Here is a 26,621-nt window from a genome sequence, read left to right as displayed (position 1 = left end):
TTTAAAGCAAACATTAAAGAATTTTGAGTACCAACACTTAATTAAAAGGAACGATTTGATAATTTAATTAATGCTGGCAAAACAGTTTATGCTATAACAAGATATGAGGCCATCAGACCTGGTATAGCATACATTGCTTGCCACATTTCCTACTAATTCAAACCAGATAGAAAATGGTGCTTTCTCTTTTCTCATGATTGGTTGTTTGGTTTAGGGCGTTGTTTTTTGTTTTGGTTTGGGTTTTGGTTTGTTTGTTTTATTATTGGCTAGAAGAATATAGTTTCTTGCCAAAGCTGGGCTTTTTGGGTTGAGGGAGGAAATATCAATGAATAGACTTTCTGTATTGGTTTCCAGCAGAACTGAGAGGAAGTAATCCCAAACCCATCCCTATTGCATTTGTTTGTAAAGGTCTAGGCATGGTGAAGAAGTCTGACTGTATTGTAATAGTTCATAAAAAAATGGTAATTTAAGAACATATAGTCATTTTCCACAATGGAGCTGATAAATCAAATGCTCAAAATAAAATGACTGCTCTGTTATAGAATACATTTTGTTGGCCTTGTTTTACTATCGGAAATATATCAGCATAAGATTCATGGTTACTAGTTGAGCAACTCCTGTATAGAAATTAAACTCCCAGATAAGAATGTAGAACCCGTCCTTCTTATAGTCTTGTCCAGCATCTAAAGCAAAATTGGGCACATGTTTCCATCTAGGAATTCAGACTTTGTATCATCTCCCTGTTCAGTTGTTAACAGTGAGGAGGAATAGCCGTCTTTTCCTAGACTTTAAGTGGCAGTACCAAGCTGTGTTTGATTCACCCATTTGCTGAATTTACCAGCTACTGGAGAATACGAAGCATGTTTATTGTGTACCTTGAAAAAGGGACACTTTATTTCTGAGATTAAATTTGCAGCCTGTGAAATCATATTCCACTTAGGCATCAATTTTCAAAGAAAACTGATTGCAAAGCAGCAATTAAAATTGCTGTCAGGTTTTACATCTGCCTCTGACCTGCTGCCAAATAGAAGGCTTTAGCATTGTATTTTCTTGTTTTAAGCAAAGTTACTCTCTTGTTGCTGTATTAGAGATGCATTCAGACAGAAGAGTGCTGAAGTACAGTGTTCATTCTGCAGCTGAGCTGGCACAGCGTTTAAGAAACAGAGCGGTTACTAGGAGATCTAAGAAACCGTAATTCAGAGCAGTGCTTAAGCCTTTCTAGAGCCTGCCTCTGCCAACATTAGCAGGTTGCAAGTGGAAAAACTCAGAGTTGCTTTCTTCTTAGAGCCAATTCCCAGCCCTGCGACCCTACCCCTGGTCACTCTCAGGCAGTTGTACATTACTGTTGTGCACTACTTGTTAAGAAGTGCAATTGGTTTAAAATATTTAGGCCAAAGTAAGAGTAGCACAAAAAGCAGCAGTGTTCAACATTCAGACCGAAGGAAACTGGTGGCAGCAGTACCACTGCATTCAGCAGCAGTGCTGGACTTGGTATCTTTAAATGTAGCTAAACTGTGCAGCTCAGCAGCAGAAGGTAGAGGATTCAGTGGCAGCTCTTCTATTACAGACAACGGAGTTTGTTACAACCATGATTTTACCAAATGTCACCTTGGTAATATCTTTATTTTCTTTGTGCTGAACGTAGAGAGAAGCAGTCCAAATGCTTGGCATCGTAACCACAAAAAAGTACTGTGCTGTAGGCCTCTGGGAGGTGGGGACCAGCTAAAAAGCATCTCAAGTGCCACTGTTTCTTCTCAGATTGCAGATCACATTGGAATCTCTCTGTCTTCACCCCCAAATCAGCTTTCATCTACAGATAAGTAACTTGCATGATAAATTTTTGCAATAAGATTATTTTAATAACCGTTTATAAATTAGCATCTCATTGTACAGCCAATAATTTATTTTCTTTGCCGACTGCATATCCCAGTATGGTATTACTGGGTTTAACAATGGAGTTACACTAGTATTTCCATGGTTTCTGATATTGGCAACTTTTTAGACAAACAGTAGCTGTTCTGCTCATTAGCGCTAATACTACAGGATTGCCATAGAAATATTCCTGCACTAACTACATGCTGGGAGTGGGAGAATTGCTTGTCAACAGCCTGCTTCAACCTTGTTGTTAGAAAACATGATTAGAGTTCCAAAACCACTAAGTAGTTAAATTTGTTCTTTGTATTTATTTAGTAGTTAAGGGTCTGTAGTCAGAACTGGAACCTCACTGAGATGTTATTCAAGCACATTTTGTTTGGATTTCTGTGTAAGGCTACATTCTACAAAATGGCAAGAGAATACAACAAATGATAAAGAGATTATGGGCAATAGAGGATAAGAGTTATAGTGTATTTCTCTCTGACCTGATCTTTTCTGTAGAGCCTTATACTTTCTGCAGGTTTTGATGCGTTTTGTGATTTAAGAGAAAGCATAGGGAGAAAAATCCTTCTGGGCTAAACATCTAGAAACTAAATGTCTGTTGAGCACAACCAGACTTTAAAACTCAGCTGATCGCTTCCATTTCCATAGATGTCCTATTTCCACACAGCTAGTGAGTAACTTTCAGCAATCCGTGATAAATTCCCACCCCACTGAAATTCAATTGCAAAGTCAAGTTAAAGTCATGCTACTAGGTTTATGGTATAACCAGACAGAAGCTGAAAAATGATGACAAATACATTGAGATTAATCTTAGATTATAATAAAAAGATTAATTCATCATTATGAATTAAAGCAGTGCTTTCAGAAACTGAACAGATGGCTAAAATAAGACATTGTCATATTGTCTATTTGCCCATAAAAACACTAGAACCTGTCCTGCCATTAAGACAACAGGACTGAAGCATAAGATACACACACTTCATTGTGAAGCTAGTATACTGACACTTAGATTTCCAGATGGTTTATAATGAAGACATGATGTGTCTTTTTTTCTAAATTGTCAATTCAAAGCTATTAAAGCCTTAAATGTCTTTTGAGTAGTCAAGAGGAAAGCTGCATAAAGTGAGCTCATTTTTCGCTGTCACCTATTAAAAAATCTACTGGAACAGACTTAAATATATGATGGTTAAATCCTACGGCTAAAATTAAAGCAAAATAAGATTAAGGAAATAGAAATATGTCTAATAATACAAAATGCATTAAATATGCTTGCACATAATCAGCTAGCTGTTTTATAATAAACCTTTTCTTTGTTATGTCTCAGTAAGGAAGATTGTGGCAGGGCCTTGAACGTACCAGCAGGCTCTAATTCCCATGAGAATCCTGTAACCATCTCTCTCTGTAGCTCCCCTCTGCAATCTCTTTCTTTCACTGAGTGCTCGACTGCTTTCATTTAAGGTCAGCTCATTTTCCCAAGCAGAGCAGACAACTCTTGCTGCTCATTGGTAGGTTATCAGCCATTTCTTCGTCCAAATATCTATATTATTAGTGCCTCAAAATTGTATCTTCACTTTTTAATTAAAAGTAAATTTATATTCCAGCAAGTTCTTTTGTAGGTCTCACAATCAAGTCAACCTAAATGAATCGATCAAGATCTTTCTGAGTAAAGGACTAATGATAAAGTCTTGCAATAAGTTCTTAGTCTCTGAAACTGAAAGCTACATTTGAAAAGAGAGATCAGGTTTACTTCAATCGTGTTTTGCTGAATTGCTGAATAGATTATAATTAGAACACTGACAAACACTAATTTGATCGGTTGCCTTCTGAAAAACATTTGTGAATCTTGTGTTAAACTGTCCAGTTCTCTGGTGTCTGAATTTTTTATATCTTAATTTCTGCATTACAGGAAAGGTAGACATTTTACTGGCTTTAAGCTGTTTCTGACAACTATAATCTGTGAAACCTTGCAGTACAACGTTGGCAAGTCCACGTCCACAGTTAAAAGTTACTAAAGTTTAATAAGTTAATTAAATTAATAAAATCTTTATTGATATTTCTGTAGTGCACATACACATAAGCACTCTATATCATCTCATCCATTAAAAATCAGTTACAAAAAACACTCAGGTTAGAATCATTTCAAGCTTCCTATCCACAAGTTGTTACATTTCATTTAGGGAAAAACAACAAAAAAACCTAATTTATTTCAGTTTTGAAAAAATAAGTAAATACTAAAAGGTCAAACTCGATCCTGATCAATACATTTGCAAGGCACTTAGCTTTGTTTTGCAGTTCATATCTGAAGTGTTCATACTCTGGTAGGCATGGAAAATACGTTGGTGTCTTACTTTATTCTTATATTTTTTAGTGATGAGAATGTGTACGGATGTCAGACATACCACAAAGCTGCCATTACCACAATACTGGAGGGATGTGTGTAGGGCTGGGAACCATGGTTTAGAGTTCTGGCTTTGCCATTTGCTATTGCTTGGTTTTGGCTAATCCTTGCTCTGTCTAAATTTCTCTGCTCAAAACTTACGCAATCAAAGTTGCATTCATCTTTACCGCATGTAAATGTTTTACAGAATTTTGACTTTGTAAAGTACTTTGGGAAGGTGAAGTGTTATTGCAGGCTATAGCAATGCAAGCTGCATCACTCTTCACAATACCACACCTTCAAACATTTTGCTTCTTGACGGTTCTGTGATATGGAGTGAGTAGAAAAAGCACGGTGGTTTTCCACCTAGTCAGCACATTTGAAGCATGATATGTATCTGTGGTAGGTTAACCTTCGCTGACCAGCAGGTGCCCACCCAGCTGCTCTCTCACTCCCCATTCTCAACAGGACAGGAGGAAAAAATACGAAGAAAACATTGTGGATCAACATAATGACAGGCTGATGATTTACCAGTTACTGTCACAGCCAAAATAGACTTGACTTGCGGAGCATAAATAACTTAGTTCCAATTAGTAACCAAGTAGAATAGTGAGAAATAAATACAAAACTAAAACCACCTTTCCCCCAACCCCACCTTCTTCCCAGGCCCAAATCTACTCTTGATTTTTCCACCTCCACATCCCAGTGCAGGGGGTGGGCAATTGGCACTGCAGTCAGTCTGTAATCCTTTTTGCTGTTCCTTCATCATCACGCTCCTTCCCCTCCTACAGCATACACTCCTTCACAAACTGCTCCGCTGTTTTTTGTAAACTCTAGTTTCAAAAAACATTGAGCAATTATCCCGGTTTGCTATCAGACTCATTTAAATGATAGCTAATTGATAAGAACAAATACTGTGCAGATGTTGAAATGCTTTTTGACTTTTAGTTCTTTAAAAGCATAGCTGGTTGCTACCATCTCAATAACGTGGGTTTAGAAAACAATTTGCAGCAAAAACACCTCAGTATGACATGATAAAATACTGAATATACCAATATTGGAATTGGTATTATCTAAGATCTTAGTTGGTGACATGGACAGTGAGATCAAGTGCACCCTCAGCAAGTTTGCTGATGACACCAGGCTGTGTTGTGCAGTTGACACACTGGAGGGAAGGGATGCCATCCAGAGGGACCTGGACAGGCCTGAGAGGTGGGCCTGTGCGAACCTCATGAGGTTCAACAAGGCCAAGTGCAACACCCTGCACCTGGGCTGGGCCAATGCCAAACATGAATACAGGCTGATGAGTGGATAGAGAACAGCCTTGAGGAGAAGGGCCTGGTGGTGCTGGTTGATGAGAAGCTCAACATGAGATGGCAGTAACCATATTCTGGGCTGCATCAAAAGCAGCATGGCCAGCAGGGAGAGGGAGGTGATTCTCCCCCTCTACTCTGCTCTTGTGAGGCCCCGCCTGGAGCCCTGCATTCAGCTCTGGGGCCCCCTGCACAAGAAGGACATAGAAATATTAGAACAAGTCTGGAGGAGGGTCACAAAGATGATCAAGGGATTGGAGCACCTCTGCTATGGAGACAGGCTGAGGGAGTTGGGGTTGTTCAGCCTGGAGAAGAGAAGGCTCCAGGGAGACCTTATAGTGGCCTTTTAGTACTTAAAAGAGGCCTAAATGGAAGGTGAGGAATGTAGTGACAGGACAATGCGTAATTCTTTTAAAATGAAAGAGGGTAGATCCAGATCAGTTATAAGAAATTCTTCACTCAGAGGGTGGTGAGGCCCTGGCACAGGCTGCCCAGAGAAGCTGTGGATGCCCCATCCCTGGGGGTGTTCAAGGCCAGGCTGGATGGGGCTTTGGGCAACCTGGTCTGGTGGGAGGTGTCCCTGCCCATGGCAGGGGGGGTTGGAATTAGATAATCCCTTCCAAAAACAATTCTGTGATTCTGTGATTAATCTCTCTACTCATAAGTTTCCAAACCCACAAAAGTGATGCTTAATAGTGATGCTTAATCATCAGCAAAGATTGCCTAGCTATAGCTAAAAAAAAAAAAAAAAAAAAACAAACATAAAAAGAACATGTATTTTGATATGCCACTTTAGAGAGTTAACATGATATCTTCCAAGGAGCTAAAGCCTGCAAACAAAAGGCAATAGATTTACTTTTTGTCATGTCTGAGCACATACCTGCTATTTCACAAATACACCACAGGGCAGCATTTCAGTTATTTGATCTTATTTGCAGCTCCCTGTAGAAATGTAGAATAACCTGAGTCCAGAGTTGTGTATCAGAGTAAAATAAGATGTTTAAACATACCCTTATGACTTCTTTGAACTGTGGTTTGCATTCATCCGGGAAAGTATTGGTGCTGTGATGAAAGGGCCTAGGGTCTGATCCAGAGATTTTAAGACATTGTCCCTTTCTCCTTCTTTCTTAAAGTGGATGTCTTTCTTCCTTATATCTAAAAGTATATTGACAAAATCTAAAAATGGGCATTGTATAATCACAAATCTTGTTCCAATTCCTACATATTCTTGTGATTTTTTTATTGCAGACAGACAAAATTTCCTTTGCTACAACTTCTGATTCCTGCTTATTGTCCTTTTTCTGCACACCTCAATGGAAATTTCGGTTCCACATTCTCTTGTATCCTGTTCAGCCAGGTGCAGACTTAACCTTCTCATATCCAAGCCTCTCCTCCTTAAATGCTCTCTCGCCCTAGGCATACAGTGCCTCTCCCTTCTCTTTATTCCAGTTTGTACTGGGAAGCCCAAAACTGAACAGAGTGGCCAGATGTGGCCTTGCAAATGCAAAATAGGGAGGAAAAATTCCTTCCCTTGACCTGCTTGACTACAAGTGTACGTCTGCTCGCCCGAAGTCCACTAGATGGTGCTGGAGGATAATGAATTACAGTGAACGGCCTGTCGGTACGTTAACAGCTGCTGTCTTTAGCACAGGAAATTTGGCAGAAAACAATGAAGAAATGAGCTAATAGAGAATCTGCTCATCTGCAGGTGTTCCCAAACGAAGGAATATGAGGATCAGCGTTTAAAAGACAGGAATTTGGCCTGCCTATGATTTCTTCGGTAAGACAAATTATGGACAAATAGACACAAAACCAAGTTGACATTTAAAAAAATCTCTATTAATACAAACATAGTTCAAAATACATGCCACATGTATCTAAAAACAATGTGGAAGATAGAATAGTGTTTTGTCACAATAAGTAGAGAAATCTGTGGTATATATACTAATATACTCATTGTAATGGTAATGTCATGAAATCATTTTATCTAAGAAAAAGGGTGACTTCAGACAGGGAATGACTGGAGGGGTACGAACTTTACACCAGAGAAGAGCTATGAGAGAGTCTTTGTCTATTGGTTTATTGTATCACTAAATAGAAAGAGTAGAATTAATAGAAACGTAGTATTTAATAGATTTCATTTAATATAAAATGGGTAATGAATTACAAGTTTTAGCACTATAGTAGCTGCATTCAAGCTAGGTTGTTATATTTTGTTTAATCTCTAAAAGCGTTCATTAGACTAACAATTTCTAATTTTGATTTCTAGTTCTTTTGGTTACCCATAATGAAGTTGGTATGTAACAGCATTAGACGGGCACACACTTCATGTCTAGCAAGGTTGGGTATCAATCTCCTGCTAGAATATACAACAATTGTTCCTAAACAGACACTTCAATGCAGTGACTCTTTTACCAGTCTTCAGTGTTTTTTCATTGTAAATGACCATTCCTTTCTCCAAGGATGACAGAACTCTGCTCTTTGGAAAAAACTAGCAAATAGATCCCAGGAAGATATGGTCACTTCTTTTGCATACATTATTTGGTTAGATTTTCTCAGATTAAATAGCATAAGAATCACTTTCTTTAGAGTTAGTGATGTTCTTTTACAAGTTTTATTCTAACAATTTGCAAATATGGTCAAAATAATAGAGGTCCATGAGACTACATATGAAGAACACTTGCATTAAATTGTTCCCCATCAAATAGAATGCAGTATTTTATTTAGAGAGCAGCTTTAGAAGAGCAGAAAAAAATATATATATATATTTCTGTTAATACTGTAATATTTATCATATCTTCAAAGTAAAATTTAAGAATATCAGTACTGTTTTGAAAATAAACTACAAAATTATATTTCATATTCAACTGTTAGACACCTTGTATAAATGTTTTTCATACTATAAAGTGTTAAGCGGCTATATTTCAAAAAACTCACTGGCTTTCGTTTCCTATTTCTTTTTAAATAAAACTCATATATGCTTTCCACTTCACAAAATAAAAGCTCATCTGCCACTCATTCAGATTAGTGGGAATTTGAAAATGTCAGTTTACAGATTTTTGTATGTGCAAAATAGGAGTCCAGAAAAGATTAGTATCCATAACCTGTCAATCTGATTTTCTATATGCTTTTATAGTTACAGAGCTGTCTGAATTTACCGTTTTCTGGAAAAAAAAAAAATCAAATGACCTTTTTACCACTTATCTCAAATCTAAAACTTTACAAAACTACCACTGCTACTTTCCACAAGGGCTTCAGAGTGTTAAAAAGTTCCTACTTTTAAGGTAGATGGTAAAGTACAACAATCTGCATGTAACCATAATTTCAGTTAACTACAAAATAGATTCATTGTTCACTGAGATCACACTTACTTTTTTGCTGACGTCAGCAATGATAACGTATTTGCTCAGTATGCTTTGTACACGTTTTATGATGAGTTGTAGTAGTTTAATCAGCATAACATCTGGAGGTCATGTTCTGCAATTGAGTAATCACAATCATCCATTTACTAATTTCCAAGTGTTAGTATCTCAGCTAGTGAAATTATTGTACCTGATAGACAGTTCAATTTATTCTTATATAAAGTAATAGATCATTCTAAAATAGCTTAGTTCTAGTGTAATGTATGCTGCAGTCAATACCTGGCAGTCGATATCTGGGTAGGTTTTTTTTTTTTTTTTGTCGTTGTTTTTTCCCACCCACTTCAGTGAACACTTAACAGATCCATAAAAATAAGTATTATTTAAGGAATATTCAAAAGCTCTCTTTTGTCCAATCAGCACTGGAAGCAGCAAAAGGATTTTCACTATTTCACTATGAGTATATGAGTCCAGCACTGAAATTCTGCACTGCTATTGACAAAAAAAAAAAAAAAAAAGAAATTGCCTTGCTGTAATGTGCATTGGTATGATTGACTGACATTAGGATTCCTATTTCAGACATTTATCGTCTATTATAGTTACACATAACAATTCCTGCAATTGTAGTATTGTGTAGATTGTACACTGTTCCACTGCAACTTCTTGGCATAGGTGCGTAGTGCCTATCATTCGTACACATACATTCACAGTATGCATCCATCACAGATGCAGTGCATCAAAGAAAAATGCCACCAAATCACAGTGTGACTACATGTACAGCAGTGGAATACCACATTTTAAACACCTAGTAATCCTGTGCATAGTTTTGGCTTTATTTCCTCTTGTACTTCAAATGTTTTGTGCCTTGCAGAGTACAGTGTATGAACTTTAAGGGTCAACATCTTTCCTTTCACACTGACAGAGCCCATTACTGCTCCCTCAGTGTCCCTGATGTAAGCACCCAGAGGTTTATTATTATTATTATTATTATTTCTTTAAGTCACTTGGAACACTGAATTACTTTCCAGATGTTGTTATGCCTCTGCTTTGCAGCTGAAAACTTGACGGCATTTCCCCCTAGGACTCAGTATGTCAGCCAGAATAACTCTTTGCCTGTGTCCACAGGCATCTGTTTTGCCCAGTCAGTTTCACCAGTCCACCGTGACTCCGATGCTCCGTGCTCTCAGGGAGCTGCTCTGCTGCACAGATGCTGAAATTGCAGGGTGGAGTAGGGGCTTACTGCGACCTGCAGAGGCAGACACGTCGCCTGCCAAACCGTAACCTCCTCCTTTGCTCTCCTTTAGGTGAGAGATGCCTTCCTCACTGCCTTCCCACAGTCAGTCAGTCAGTACATGTATGTATGCATTTAATGACTTCCAAGTGTTTTCTTTTCAAGTTCAGGCAAGCTCATAAAAGACATATGTTTTTAAAAAGTAAAACTTTTACAATATAGAAAACTAGCTGCTCTTTATATTCCATGCCTGTGGGCTTTGTATTCCATGACTGTGCATGATTCCTTTTTCTCCTGTCTTTGAGATACGCCCTGTGTGTTTTTCCCCTTCAGGGAGAATTCAGCTCCCTAAAACTATAACTATGCAGGTAAGATATGAAGAGACTAATTATTTAGTATATTTTTCAGACGTCACCATTCTCTCTTCCTATTATAAGTACAGAAATATGGGATATTACTCATGCAGAAGGGTGATTCAAGAAATTACCCCCTCCTCCCCCCCAAAAAAAGTGAAAAATAAGGCAAAATGGAAATTAGTTTGTCTCAACCTTTCTTCTTTCCTGTTAAATTATTGTAGGAGCTGTACGGACACTTAGACCACTGAAGGGTAGAAGAAATATTTTCTCTATAAGTATGACACCCTGAAGAAAAAATTTTTCTCTCCATTGGGGTCTTTGTGATCTGGCTTGCGTATATCAAGTGAGTCATCATTCACATGCAGAAAGTAATTTGTGTCTTCATAGCACTGGAATTTCACTGACTCTCCTTCACAATGCATGATGAAAAAGTGATTATCTTCGCTCAGCTATGAAAATACACAAAGTAAAGAACATATGTTATTTTTTAAAGCCTCTAAGTTATGTTAGAAACATTCATATGTTAGAAAAATTCAGGGATATTGCTAGCCTTGTATATTTTGACTATATTTTCCATTTTCTATGATAAATTTTTAGGAAGACCTAATCATTTTGGGACAGATTCTATGGGGACTGTAAACAAAATAATACCTGCCTTCCTCAGAGGACTGACTGCTTCCAGACCCATAGCTGTATTCTCTTGCTTTCCAAAAAGACCAGTACGGTTTTGCTCTGTAATGTACCTGCTACTGGGATAATTTAGGATTTTCATCTGGCTATTTTCTTCTCTCAGACCTTCCAGGTCAGCTGCCACTAGCAACAAAATACGAAGTCACAGTTTCTGTTGCCTATGTTGGAGTGAAATCAGAATATTGCAGTACTGAGTACTCTTAAAAAAAAAAAAAAAAAAAAGGCCTGTTACATACAATTTTCTGTACATCTCAAGTCCACAGTACACCTTCTTTTAAGATCCATCTTTGGGGACCCTCCGAAGCAGGGGAGGACCCTCTGCTCTGCAGTGAGCCGCTGGGGCTGGGTAACCACCGCGTGGCATACTGTGTGGGCACGTGCTGCGCGAACAGTTTTCTGCTATTACCAGCACAGTGTTTTAATAATTATTGGTTGTGAACTGTTACCCTCCCGATTCAGTTCCCTATCATTATAAGCTATTACTATAAACCATTATTTGCCGTTACAAGCCGTTACTATTTTATTGCGTTAATAATAGCCTAATTAATAAAGGATCTTTTAGTAAATGTTGATTGTGAGCTGTGTCTCCGTAAGCTTTGGTTACAGAAATGGAAATTGACAACACTGTATGCAACTCTTTCTGATGCTGTAACAGCAGGCACCACAGATTCTCATGTTTCTGGTAATTCTACCAGCAGTCTTCCAAAACTAAACAAAAATTCCACCTTTTGAGACTTCTTGTTAAAAGCTAGCAGACAAAATATCACACTGCAACACCACATAGTTTTGTGATTGCCCATGAGAAGTACTTCCCCACCTCAGTCAACCCCTCCCACACTTCTTTGTCCTGTGGACAATAGAGGCTTAATTAATCACACCAGAAATTATTTCTTGTTCACTGCATTCTTTCTAGAAGGTTTATAAGAATCCCACAATTCAGGCTTGACTATGGTTTTGCCTCTTTGTCTAATCGGATGTGACGCAAGTGCAGGCTACTGATTTCTCCTCACTGAAATGAGTAATGTATTATTTTCTACTTAAAGGCGTCAGCAAGAAACTACGGTGAGTAGTTCACTAGTTTCCTTGTTAGGTTTGTAGCAAATAGGTTCTCAGAATTAATTTTTAATTTTAACGATCTGTTTAAAAACCCACAGTGATGACCAGGTCTTGACAGGCAACAGCTACTTTTTTTTTTGTTTGTTTCTAACTATCCCCCAAAACTGGGATCTATCAAGACTGATCCTTTTCCTATGAACAGCTCTATAGAAAAAAAAAAAAAGGCATATTTCTTATAAAAAGTTTATGATAAAAATTTTAGAAGAATGAAAAATGACTCTGATATTTTTATCATATAAGGAGAGGGGCTAGAAGTTGTCCTAAATTTTCTAAGCCTCATTGCTTTCTGCTTCTAGGTAGAGCCAAAGAAATTTCTGAAAGGTACCTCAGCAGGAACATAAACTGAAGGACCCAGCTGGATTTTCCAGGTTCATAATGCTAGAGACTGGTTAATAAATTATACAATAAATAAATAAATAAATAACAGATGTGTAGCTCATACCTTTGAAAAAACATTACAGAATGACTTCGAGCAAGAAAATCACTATAATTTCAAATTACCAGAATTCCTTTCTGACTTAGGAGAAATGTTAGAAATGATAGAAGTATGAGGCTCTGAATTTTAGGTTTTTAATGTTTCAGATCTGATATTATGAAGTTGTGAAAGCCATCTGATCCCAGATAGTTTTAAATGTACTTCCTGAAATAGGAAATACTGTCTTTTTAATCAGTCTTGAATAGTATGTTGGCTGGAGCATAACCCTAACAAAAATGATTTTCTCAACATTTTCTCAGTTCTTTATTTTCTGTGGGTTACAGTATCTGTTTAAAACATACCATATAACAATTAAAGTAATTTCCTTCCTGTGCTCACAATGTTTTGTCATTTAGAGAAGAGCTAACAAAATCAAACTTTGGTCACCAAAATGTGTGAAGAATCAACCTGGCTACCTGTATTCAACACACAATACATTTCTCCAGAATTATATTGGTTTGCTGATACAGAATTCATTCTGAAAGTACTTCTGGGACTACTTACTTTTAAATTCTAATTTATATTAAATGTTTAGTACTCTATACTTTGTGGTTTTATTAATATAGTAAGTTTTTGACTGATGGATTCACTATTCTTTAAAAACATCATTATTCTTGTAATTTGGCTCTGGATCTGCTAATATACTCATAAAAATTTTCTAGATCTTGTCTAAGGAGTTGTACCAGATAAAAAGTACTTCGGATCTCCCTGCATTTTACAGAAGCACAATAATGCTGGAAACATATCTCTGTCTTTCATGTTGTAATGTAACCTCAGGTATTTTGCCTGTAGACTGCAGGATGTACTGGTGTACACAAGTCAAGTCAAAAGCAAGGAAAGGTTTTTCTTATTTTTCCTTTTCTGAGAAACATACTAAAAATAAGAATGTAAACAACTCATCATTTAACAACTAACAGCAGAACCGCATCTAGTTGCACTTTTTGTACAGCTATGTTTGTATCTACTCTCCCTCGTAAATACGTTCCTATTTGGTTGATCATGATTGTATACCTGTTTGAAGTCAGGATCTTCGTGCTTGCATGTTTTCCTGTTGCGTCTTCTCATTGAAGGATAATCTGGCTCTGAACAACATCCTTTTAAGACCTGTGTTTACAACCACACAGATTGGTTATTTTGTCTTCACATTTTGCACTTTTAATCCACCAAATGTAGTACTAATTCCAAAGAGAACTTCCTTTGTTTACAAAGCCCACTAATGATTAAATTTGTGTTATCTGAGACGTCTAAATTGTTATGTTCTGCGGTCAGTGATCTTTCCAGATTTTTTATGTATTTTGGACACAGTAAATATGTGTCACCTCATTTTCAGAAAAATTGGTTTTAAACATGCCAAGAAAAATAACCTTGTATAATCCAGCACTTTCAAAATAGGTGATTGGGAAGTAAAATCTATTAGGGCTCAACACTCTGTTCTTTCTCTGATTTGGTGGAACACCTTTCAAAGAATTTATGAAAAAATAACCTCTGAATCATATAAAATCTTTAAAAATAGTTGTTCTTCCAAGGGCAGTAATGAAAACTCCAGTGAGATAATGTACTGTAAACATAATATATCTTACAGCACACATTTCCCCAGATAATTTCAGGAAACTGACTCTGGAAAGTCCTGAAAAGAAAAATAAATGAAAAATATGAAAGACTTAATCTGAGGAAACATTTAGTGATGCAAGGCCAAGATTAGATAAAGTCATTCTTAATCTCGATATGACTTGTTGAAACAGAGCAGCTTGGACCTTTGCCCTATTTTAGAGGGTGAATTCCGACATAAAGTTCTTCCTCAGACAGATAGTAGTAAAAATGTTTATATATATATAAAAAAAGTTATATATTTTACATATATATAAAATGCCTATCACCATATTGATAAACACTCTTTGGAACCACTTTGATGCTTTGATGGCAGGGGTAAGAACAGGAAATTGGCCTGTTAGTACCTTAGCACTTCTGTTTCCAACCAATTTAGAAAAAAAAAGGGGGGGGGGGGGGACACTGTACGAAAATCTACCCTTGCCTGCTCTTTCCACTATAAACAAACCTTTGCAAGAATGTAGAAAATGAGAATGTTCTGACAACAGATGCAAATATTCAGAGCAGGTTAGTACATTCAGCTGTAATTTCTTTTCATCACAAATATTCTTTCATTATCTTGTAACTCAGATTGAGGAAGAGTAAATAATTCCCCTCTTAAACTCATTTCTTTCCATGGCAGAAGTCAGCTATGTAATCCAATTTTTGCAATAGCTTATTTTAAGTTTTTCCGTGGACATCATAGAGGGAGGCAGTCAGAATTTGTGAAATGTGAAATGTGATACGTGATGAAAAATGCATTTGAAAAGGGCTGTCGGGAATTGTTCTCTAGTGGGAAAGAGCACCCACAAGTTACAAATTAAAAAACTAATTCTTACCTTCAGACAGAGCTGCTTTTTACCCTTGCACAACAGGACAAATTCGTTATGCTTTGATCTCTGTGTGAGGACCACCACATTTTTAGAGCATGTTTTTGCTAGAGGAGAACATTGTAATAAAATTTGTATCACTTTGTAAAATGAAGCACAGCTAAAAGTATTTTGTAAATAGACAATATTCAGATTCACTTTACATTGACAGGCATAGGAATAGAAGCAAATATACTCACTTGATACAGATCTCTTCTGCAAACTGTTTAAAATCTATGGCTTTTTGATGATTTAAGTTACTAACAAAATATACCAACCTATATTTTTCTATGTATATTTCTGATTATATATGGAATATCAGATATACATGAATATATATAATATGAATGATGAATACATATGTATTAGTACTTAGACATACATGTAACGCACATGTTAATATAATACAGGAAATACAGGATTTTTTCTATTTTATCTCCTGTGTGCTTTGTAAATCTTTCCGCTGTCAATGGGTGCAATGGATTTAGTCCCATTGGAAATAATATTGTTTTTTCATCTACAGGAAATAACAGTATATAACACAGTATAATGCTCAGCCTGATAAACTGAAAATAATCATCAGTTTTTGGTACTTTGAAGCCTCAGACCCATGTAAGCAAAAAATAATTAAAGGTACCTCTTGTCAATTAGCATGGTATACAAGAGCATCACCTAGAAGAGCCATTGGTATTAATAACTATCTAGTGATGCCATATCTGACCGCCTTGCAGATTTATTTCAAACAATATCAGCTGTGCTCTTGAAAGTATTTCAAGGGTACAGATTAAGACAAACAAACAAACAAAAAAGTAGCAGTTCATCTATATGCCCACCATTGCAACAACTGAAGACAAATTTAACAGAGGTTAGGTAATTGTTCATTGAAAGTTGCAGTTGAAGATACTTTTTTTTTCTTATTACCAAGGGTATCTTTCAGCCTTTGAAGTACGTTATGAATAAGCAGAACTTACTCATTCCATCTGGCTGTTTTCGGGTCCCTTGATCCTGTCCCTTATTTTAGTTACCCTAACTTATCCTATCTATAATGCTTTTGTGGAAATTTTTCAAAAAAAATTTGTCTGAGCCAGCTACAGCAAGAAAACAGCATAAAAATCCATATTAAAATCCAGCATAGTGTGCTTTACTGTTTACATATTTATTAATGCATCAGATAAATGTGGTAGAATGCAGGAGGTTTACAAGCCTTCATTTTACCTGTGTTATCAGTTCATATTGTCTCAGCTGCAATTGTCCAGCTTCAGCTGTAGCATGTAAGCGGCACATTAGTGGCAAGAGATATTTCATATCTCAGTCATAACACTGTGCTGACTTAGGGGACTCAAACTTTCCAAATCACCTCTGAAAAATGTGGCAAATGATCTGTCAGGCATGCAATTGCTGGTAAGGAAAGTAAGGAACCTTTCCATGTTTTCAGAAGTGTTGCTTCTACTCTTTGATAGCCTTTGGATGAATTACCTGACCTCTTGGCTTCTAAAACCAGAGTTTCAGGGGCCTTTTTAGACATTCATGCAAATGAAATGTTTTGACATTAATGAAATACAAGATGCCACTTCTTGTTTGGGGTGTCCCTGAAATGCAAAGTGTTGGGATTGAGGTAAATATTGAATGATCAAGATTTTATACTCTTCTCTATAAACCCCCATTTGACTATTGTTCAAGGTACAATCCTGGACCTTGCAGCAGCCCTTTCTGGTTGAAATTGGACTAGATTTGTTTTTTACTGGAATATCTTAGACCAACATATCTTTGTTCCCACTCATTTCTTATGCTTACAATATGAAAGTTCCAAAAAAGCGTCTCCTCTTTCTTCACATCCTTTCTTTTTATTTTCTCTCTCCTGTTAAAATAGGTCTTTTCTAACTAAGAGCCAAATGCCAGCGATATAGCACATATGCTTTTCTTCAAAAAATATTGGTTCCAGCTTATATAAACTCTACTTCCTCATGTACATTTGTCTTCAGTCCAAGACCTTACTCGTAACTTGCTAAGGCATGTTTTGTGGCTTTTAAAATCTCCTCCTGTGGAACACAGGAATTCACAGATCTTTCATTCTTAGCAGCCTGTCTAAATTGTCCATTGTCTAGCAACATGATCTAAACGAAAATTTGGTGTTAGATATCACTTCTAATATGATGTATATGAAACATTACTAACTTCTTTTCCTACCTTCAAAGACCCCTTCAAAACCAGACACTAACAAAGAGAATGATATATTTTGCTCCCACATGAGTCATGCAAGTCTTACCACTAACTGCTGGTTCATTGCTTGTGAACATGCTTAACCACGCGATATCTAAAACAGAAGACATTTAACAAAGATTTGGAATTAGACAGTAACATTCTTCAAATTAAAAAAACTTCACTAACAATTTAACGAATTGCTTTAAAGTATCATCTGATAAAGAGTGTGTAATAGCAACTGGCGTCAGACTTCATTTTTTTGCAGGTCTCTGAATTCATGTGATCCTACTAAGACTGTACAGTTAAACTTGTATATATATACCCTGAGGTCTGAATTCTTAGTCTAATAAATGTATTGTTTGATTAATTATCTTTTACAAAAGAGAATTCACCTGCCAAAATAGAGATGAGTAAGGAAACATAAGATATTAAATGCTATCAAAGAGAAGCCCCAGAATTGTTTGGTAACAAATGTGAGGACCCTGACACAAAATAAATCAGACTGGAAAGTAACAGGCAGCCACAGCATGGATGTTCTGGCTTTTCTCACATCAACCTGAATTAAGTAGTCAGCTCTGTTGAAAGCATTACTCACTTCAGCTCAAAGCCACAAACATGCAGACTAAAGCTGGCTCCTAACAGGATGCCATCTTAACTGCATCATCACGAATGTATGTTTGTGTGTGGTACTTGTGTTTATGAAATAGCATTTCCTTTTTTTTTTTTTTTTTTTCTCTCTCTAGGAACAGCAGTATCTTCTATATCAGAATCTATTGATATCTATGAACCTACTTACAAATTGCTTCTTCTAAGCAAAACCAATAGAGATTTTGCTTCTGTTCACAAATTAGAAGCACTAATTGTCTGGGTTACTTAAAACTCAATGAAGTTATTATACGTGTAAGAGTCACTTCAAAAGATATCACTTAAATATCTTAGTTATCAGTGTAGCTGTCATTATTCACAATTTAATAGAATAAAAATTATATTAATCTAGTTTACAAATATATCAACCAAGCCTTTCTATGTCTGAAGCATACATATTAAACTTCTAACTCCTGTAAAAAAATGAGTTTCTGTAAGAAAGCTTCAGTAATTTAATAGTTATCCTACAAATTTCTTCTTTTTCCAGTATTTTGGTTAGAAGTATTTTATCTGTTTGTTTTTCTCCCTTCTATCATGTCTTTGGAAAATATATAGCCCTAGGATAACTGCAATTGTTATTTGCCTCTTATTCACCAAAAAAATACCCTCTAATGACGATTTCTTTTATGCTAGTTGTGATAACATTTGGGAAGTCAATTAGAGAAGCCCCACTTGAAATAAGAGAAGAGTTACATGAAAAAATAGAATAATTCTACAAATTCCTAAATTTTATCTATTTTTCTTCATTTTTCCTTGTCTCTGATGGTTATCTTCACAAGGTGCTGCACCTGGGTTGGGGCAACACCAGACATAAGTCCGGACTGGGAGAAGAACTCATTGAGAGCAGCCCTGCAGAAAAGGACTTGGGGGATCTGGTGGACGAAAAGCTCAACATAAGCCAGCAGTGTGTGCTTGCAGCCCAGAAGGCCAACTGCATCCTAGGCTGCATCAACAGAAGGGTGGCCAGCAGGTGGAGGGAGGGGATTGTGCCCCTCTGCTCTGCCCTTGTGAGACCTCACCTGGAGTGCTGTGTCCAGGTCTGGGGCCCCCAGCACAAGAAGGATGGGGGGCTGTTATAGTAGGGCCATGAAGATGATCAAGGGGCTGGAGTACCTCTCCTAACAAAGAGAGGCTGAGAGAGCTGGGGATGTTCAGGCTGGAGAAGAGAAGTCTCCAGGGAGACCTCATTGCAGCCTTCCAGTACCTAAAGGGGGCTTAAGAAAAGATGGAGAGTGACTTTTTACATGGTCATATAGTGATAGGACAAGGGGGAATGGTTTTAAACTAAAAGAGGGTAGATATTAGGAAAAAATTATTTATTCAGAGGGTAGTGAGGGACTGGAGCAGGTTGCCCAGAGAAGCTGTGTTCAAGACCAAGTTGGATGAGGACCTGGGCAACCTGATCTAGTGGGCGGCATCCCTACCATGGCAATGGGATTGGAACTAGATGATCCTGAAGGTGCCTTCTTACCCAAGCCATTCTATGATTCTTTCCCTCTAATAACAGGCAAATATCTAGACTTCCCATTAACTCAAATTGGAGTGAACAAAATAATCTTATTTTTGTTTAAGTATAGTATGTACCTACTGTAAAGCAGAATACAAGTCTTCTTATATCACTGTCAATATATTGAGAAATATGCAATAAAGTGTTGTCTCTACTTGCTGATGGACGGAAAACATAATAGTACATTCAACATGTTGTATGGTACTATACATGCATTTGGTGTGGCTTGGTATAAAAAGTACACTACCTTCATGGGACTGTGAATCTTTGGTTGATATTTCATGATGACCATCTTCATCTAAGTCAAAATGCACTGTTTTTGAATCTTCAGTCAGTAAATAGCACTTCACTGTTTTTCGCAGTCTAAACACTGGCAATTTTACTGGCAACAGAAAAATGGTAAAATTTCATAATAAAAATAAATCAAGTGTATTTTTATATCAATCTTTGCTTGATAATTACTGTATATTTTACAGAAAGTAGATTTACCTTAGAACGGTATAAGCAACGTATAATAGAAATTATACAGTGGGCTTAAGCTGCTGTTTTGGAAGCTTGGTGGTGGTGTCAAGAAGGAAAGCAAAGATTTCTTTGCTTAGAAGGTTACCTCAGTGAGAAGATGAGATTTATCCTGAGCCTTCTGCAGAGTTAGCATGTGCAAAAACTTGATCTTGTAAAAGTGGCTTCCAGCTCAAGAGGTGCGTGTAAGCCTGAAGGGTGGGGTACAAATAGGGGTTGTGGACAACCTGCAGATAGCTGTGTTGGAAGGAACTAATGGGGAAAGGAGGAATTTGGACAAACAAAAAAAAGAAAAAAAAAGAAAAAAAGAAAAAAGAGCGGACCTGAGTTAGCAATTGGTTGGTGTAGAGGGGCAGAACAGAGCAATGCTCTGTACAGAAGCCTGCACATGGAGAGAGCAGCAAAGAGCACATGGTTAAGCTATAAGTTTTTGAAATAGGAGAAACAGTTCTGCAGCATGCTGTTTCTAGATTAATTTCCTTCCTTTCATAGGTAAGTACCTGCCTGTCTCCCAAATTTCCACTTTGAAAATTGGATCTGCATACAAACAAGAGTTTTAGGGTCCATCTGTTTACCTAAAATAGCAGCCTTCTGGGCGATACCTGGCATCTCTTGCTGGAAAACAACAACAACAACAAAAACAAACCAACAACCCCCCTCAAAAAAATAAAAGCCAACAATAACAAGAAAGCCACCACCAACTACAACAACAAAAAAAAAAACAACAGATATTTGTAGGTAAAAGGTGTCAGTAAGGAAGTTGAGCCAACTGGGTGTCCAACACCTCCAGAGTATCACTATAAAGCGTAATTTGGATTATGCTAGACTGAGCATTGTTTTCCTGGAATGTGTTTTCTGCTTACGAATTCATTACAGAATTCAAGACATTCCTGGAACAACACAGACCTCTAGGATAAACAAGTGCTGTAAGACAAACAGTCCTTTCTTGGCCAGAAAACTTAGGCAAGCAAATCAACAGGATACTCAAATGCACTAGCAATGAGATAATACTCTGGAAATGTTTGACCTCACTGAAAGACTTTATTACTCCTTTTATGTTGATATAGACCCTCTGAAAAATCTGTTTCAGCAGACATTTTGAAAAATAGAGCTGTTTTGGGGAAGCTTACTTTCTGCCCCGATTAAGCTGCGCAGAAACTCTGCAAGTTCAGTGAACAAAAAAGATAAAGGAAACATCCTTGACACACCCTGACCCAAGTCACACATTCCAGCACTGGCAGGTCTGACACATCCTGTATTGGACCTTTGGCACGCACATGATTGACCCATTCATGGGCAAAGGCCTTCTCTGCACAGGTCTGGCAACCTGGGCTATCAGACCTCCAGAAAAAAGATGGGTTTTTCTAAGAAGCAACAGGACAGCAACTATCATAAGTAATGGAGAAAAAAGTTAAAAACAAAACCAAAAACATTATGATATATCACAACACTTACCTTGTAACAATTATGGTATATTATAAGAACTAGTACAGTACAGAAAATAAAATGGTTGGTAGGCCTGCTATGACATTCACTGTCTTCAACGGACGCATACATGTAGTTTAGAAATTGCCAGTCTGCATTTGGTCATATGAAAATTTTAATATTGCTCCTTTGGGAAGTATTTTTTGCTGGTTGTTTTAAGCCAGCTTTTTTTCTTTCCTTTTTTTTTTTTTTTTTTTTTTAAATTCCTTCAGGTATTTTTGTTTTTGAGCTTATTATCTATTAGCTGTTCTAGATACTTGATTTAGTTGAACTCTGCCTTGGGTTGGCATCATTACCTTCCCAAGATTACAACCACACTTTTCAGTCACAGGAAGGAGTTACCTGACTTTTCAGAAGCTGCTGCTGTATTGCACTGCAGAGATTTGCCTTTAGCCAGTTGCCTTCCAGAGGCAAGCACTTCGTACGGCTTTTGGCGGCCTGAGCGGAGCAGCATTGTCGAAATCCTTGAGAAAACCTGATAACCTGAGTTGCCTCACCTTCCCAGTCCTGAAGCAGGAAATAGAATTAGTCACAAAACTTCATAATTCAGTTGAGAAACAGGTTTACAAAGTGTATCGTTCTGATATGTGACATTCAACAGAAGTAAGATAAACTCAATAAATGTGTGATTGCGTGCATGATTCAAGCCTGTGTCTTGAAAGGCAAAAATGATGTGTTTCCAATGGGGGCGATTCAGGTGATATATCTAAACTTAGGCTAAGATGCATGCATAAAGTTTTGTTAAAGGAGCACATTGTAAAAGACTTCCTCCTAAATAAAACATAAGGAGTTGGACTCGATGATCCTTATGGTTCCCCTCCAGCTCGGGATATTCTATGAGTCTGTGATTCTATAACTAGTTTAGGTGATTACTTTTTGTTTATTATTTATTTATTTACACTTCTCAGTCATAGGAATCTAGCCATAGTTTGCTAGCTGAGTTGAAAAATCATATTCTTTTTCTCCCTCAGAAGTCCTTCAGTTGACAATTATTTTTGAAGCATTCATAAATGATAGAATATGATGCTAACTTCAACACAGTGTAACCCGGCTTTCAGTAAAGACATGCAGATGCAGCCATACTGTAATCTTAAAATGAGGTTCAGGAATGAGGACTGGAGTTTGCAGATTTGAGGTGTATATTAGAAATATTCATTCATTAATGATACAGGTGACTAGAAAAAAATCAATCCCCAACCAGTCATATTTTCAGATTACAAATGTCTCATTTACAATTTGATCATTTGACTTCAATGTGTTCTTCATTTTTCAAATGATGCTGCATTTATGACCATATTTACAAAATTCATAGAATCATAGAATTATTAAGTTTGGAAAAGATCTTCAAGATCATCTGGTCCAACCATCACTCTACCACCACTATCACCCACTAAACCATGTCCCTAAGCACCACGTCCAGCCTTTTTTTAAAAACCCCCAGGGATGGTGATTCCACCACTTCCCTGGGTAACCCATTCCAATGCCTGACCACTCTTTCTGAGAAGAATTAATGCTCTTTAGTTTATGAAGGCTAGATGAGTAAAAGGATAGATATCTAGGCTAGATATCCTAAAGAAAGGTTGCTGACTAAGAATGGGAGCTACATTGACTGATGAACCACCTGGCCAGCTAATAAGATATACTGAGGACACAGCTTAAAACACTGCATGTCAGAAAAGCTGAGGACAAAACTTTGGTTTGAAAAAAGGGAAACTGGACTTCTTATGTCTAAGCACTCTCCTAAAGTCAACCATTTGTAACAAAGTGCAGATCAAAGAAGACACCTAGCTTCAATTTTTTCCAGTACGCTGGGTGAAAGAACTAAGTGAAGACAATTATAATATTGGCCCTATTCAGCTTTGCACAGAGTAACTGAATATCAGCTAGGTCAGAAAGATCATGGCTCTCGTATGTGTAATAATTTATGAATGAATTTGGGAAGGGGGGTTCTGTCTTCTAGCTTGATTCAGTTCTCTAATGCAGAATTTCACATTAAATATTTATGTGAAATGGTAGAAATGAATGACTTCTTTCACTGGCAATTCTCCTGATACTAATTATGAAGGCTAACTAAGGCTCTTTTTTGCTTTCTGTCCCAGATAAAACTGAATGTTGAATTAGGCTATTGGAAAGTGAAACATCTTTATTGAAAAGAATTAACTTTTTCTAACCTACTAAAGTTGTTTCATTTTTCAAATGTCTGATAACTTGTAGTCAGAAGGTAGAAAGTAAAGGTAGGGTCTTCATCTTGCTGACACTGCTTTATCATTGAAGCAGGCTAATCAAAAGAGAAGACTCTGATTTTGTGCAAAGACCTAACCGGGACCTGACCTCTGCAAACTTCTAACCAAATCAGGCTCTACAGAGTATGTGGGAAATAATACTAGCTTTTGGATCTTGAGAGACGTTAGTGTGCAAGGTGTTCAGCATTAATAAAGCATTGAGACTTAGACCTGGGGATCCTCAAAAACAGGCATTTAATCTCTTATTGAACATTTCTGAGGAAAATATAAGTACAATTCTATTTGGCTGCAGTTGATCAGAATTCAGAAGATCCAAATTCCTGATTTTTGTATCTAGTGAAGCAGTCAGGGAATTGTCTTCCCCTGTTTCTGCCCTTCATATACCACAGTTACTAATGCTACCTTATGTTCAGTTAGTCCTAAATGATTAATGAAGTGAAAATTATTTTTATAGAGAACCAATATGGTATCATGCAAACCCCCAAGATTCAGAGTCCTGCATCTGTGTTATTTATACCCACCATCTCTGTAAGAAAAGAAAGATGATTACAAGCTAGGACCCTGAGGAGGGCAGGGCTGTTCCAAGGAATGTTCAAAAGCATTTCTAGTAAGTGCACAAATTCTTAGAAAACTATCTTAGAAAAGTTTTGAACTTAGAAATAACTTTTCTAAGTTCTGAAGGACTGTACATAAGTTCAGTTATTTTGGGCTATTTTAACCAGCAGACACATCTAAAATGGAGAAAATATAAATGCTTATGTTAGACCTTCATGTTTGTTAGCTCTCTAGAAAAAATACAGCTCTCTACAGTAAATTAAAAACACACACTTCCAAGCTTCCTTAGTTTGAATTTCCTCACGTGACCCCTAAGATTGTGTGCAATATAAACACTCCCATTCTAATACCTTTCCTCTCCCACCATGTTCTTAGGTACATGTCACCTGCTCCTGCTTTTTACATTTTTACTTACAGTTGTTACTGTTGCGTGTTTCTCCCTGTGTCTGTTTCTTTGTTTTAATGTCTTTTCATGCCAATTTCTTCAGCTCATTTCTCTTCCTCTTCTGTAAGGTATATGCAGCTCGAAGAATGCTAGAAAGAACAGCATAGTGTTCTTGGCTGCAGACCTGGTTAATCACTGTTTGTTTTGGAGATTTCTGTTTCTTTCATTTTGTTTCACATCTACGCTAGGTGCAAGGGAAGTGGAAAAGTTGAGCTCTGGCTCTTTACACTGCTAAAATCAGATATACCTGAGTACGCTGCTGGTCAGTTGTAACAAGATCACCCTGAAAGCATACAAGGTCAGAAAATTTTTCCTGTTCCATAGATCATATCAATTTATTTACATGAAAGCAGCAGAGAAAATCTGTTTTTTATATATATACATATACATATATAAAATCTGTATAACTTTTTTTGTTCCCTTAGTGCTCTCTTTTGTTCTTAGCCTTTATTCACTCTTCCAGCTGTCCCAGACACTTCTCAGTACATATAAACAGAACTTTAAAAATGTGGAGTTCATTCACACAGCAGTATGATCCATATATTATCCCATTCTGTATTGGTACATTCACAGCAAGCTATCTCTAAAAGATCAGATCTGTCTTTATTGAGTGTACTGGGTTGCAGCTGACAGTCCTGCTTCCAAACAATATAAGTAACTCCTCAAAGAGTCTTACATGTTCACAGTAGATTAAAAGGAACTGCTGCCATCCCATATAGCTAATAAATAACAGGATCATCATTTCTTTCAAATCAGCCAGTCTTAAAAAAAATCTACAGACTATAAACTAGATATAGGAATATATGAAATAAGATGTAAAGTAGACTAAAGGAAGAGCCCTCAGAAGAAAAATTTAAAGTCAACTGAAAAAAAATCTGTATTTGCTGGACTCTAAACAAGCAGCATGATAAATAAAATCTTAATTTGAAGCATTGGAACCCATTTAAAAATCTGCTGCAATCTTCCACTCTTGCTTACCTTGTTGTGCCTGCTACCGTCTCTGTTGGGATACTTCCACCCAGCTGAATGCTAGAAGCAGCTCCGCTACAGCCAATTTATTGCCTGAACACATGGCAGGAAGCCAAACCTCATAATAAAAGAGAAGTCTGACGTAGACCCAATCTTTTAGATCTTTACATCCACTCAATTAAATCAATATTTTTTCTGTCTTTCACTGGAGAGGTAATTCTAGGACTCTGGAAAACAGCAAAAACAAATTTTTAAACTTTTATTTCTTTAAGGTGCTGTAGAAGCTGTCTTTGCTGAAACTTCATGCAATTTTTTAGCCAGTATTTCTGCATAGTGCTTGAATATCTCCATAAACACTGTTCAGATGTTCTATGTCACTGGTGTTGTTACTATCTACTGTTCCTTCAAGGGCTGACTGAAGGGCAGATGGTGGGTTTCTGACAATATTGACATATTAAAAGTAGGAGTGAAGCCTCAGTTTCAGGCAGCTTAAAACAAGTTAACTGCTTAAATATTTTCCCAGCTATTAAAACGGATTTGCAGTTCATTGTGCCAACTGCAATAACTGGACTGCTTCCAACATAGGAGTGAACTTGCTTAAAGCGGATGTGCTGTGTTTATTTGACCATAAAATCCAGATATTTTTTGTCATCAAAGAATTAGCTCTATCAATTGTCACATCAGTTACGTGCAGTAAGTTTATCTTTCTACATTCCTATCCCTTCACTCACCTATCAGTCCTCTCTATCCATGCACATATATTTTTCTTAATGTAATCCTTGCATTTATAAAGGAGTGAA

At 37.0% G+C, this 26,621-nt stretch overlaps 1 protein-coding gene across 1 annotated transcript; it reads right to left on the bottom strand.

Annotated features, from left to right (window-relative positions):
• Positions 1 to 1,799: 1,799 nt before the first annotated feature.
• LOC106046391 (uncharacterized) lies at positions 1,800 to 22,875 on the bottom strand. The gene is made up of 8 exons (XM_048050774.1): positions 22,843 to 22,875; positions 21,952 to 22,116; positions 20,625 to 20,739; positions 19,853 to 19,987; positions 17,518 to 17,565; positions 15,222 to 15,319; positions 13,807 to 13,899; positions 1,800 to 10,963 (listed from the first exon to the last, which is right to left on the bottom strand). Exons 1-8 carry the CDS (start codon positions 22,873 to 22,875, stop codon positions 10,784 to 10,786), a joined length of 867 nt encoding a protein of 288 aa, XP_047906731.1. The 3' UTR covers positions 1,800 to 10,783.
• Positions 22,876 to 26,621: the final 3,746 nt, after the last annotated feature.

Source organism: Anser cygnoides, chromosome Z (assembly GCF_040182565.1).
Source record: "Anser cygnoides isolate HZ-2024a breed goose chromosome Z, Taihu_goose_T2T_genome, whole genome shotgun sequence".
NCBI lineage: Eukaryota > Metazoa > Chordata > Aves > Anseriformes > Anatidae > Anser > Anser cygnoides.
The sequence above is the reverse complement of the archived record's forward strand: the minus strand, read 5'-3'. Positions and strand labels throughout refer to the sequence as shown.

Coding starts and splice junctions, on each gene's coding strand:
- LOC106046391 (XM_048050774.1), bottom strand. CDS start 22,875: ATGAAGAACACATTGAAGTCAAATGATCAAATT. Junction 17,566..19,852: donor AGATTCACAGTCCCATGAAG/GTAGTGTACTTT, acceptor CTTCTGTTTTAG/ATATCGCGTGGTTAAGCATG. Junction 10,964..13,806: donor AAGATCCTGACTTCAAACAG/GTATACAATCAT, acceptor GTATTTTCATAG/CTGAGCGAAGATAATCACTT.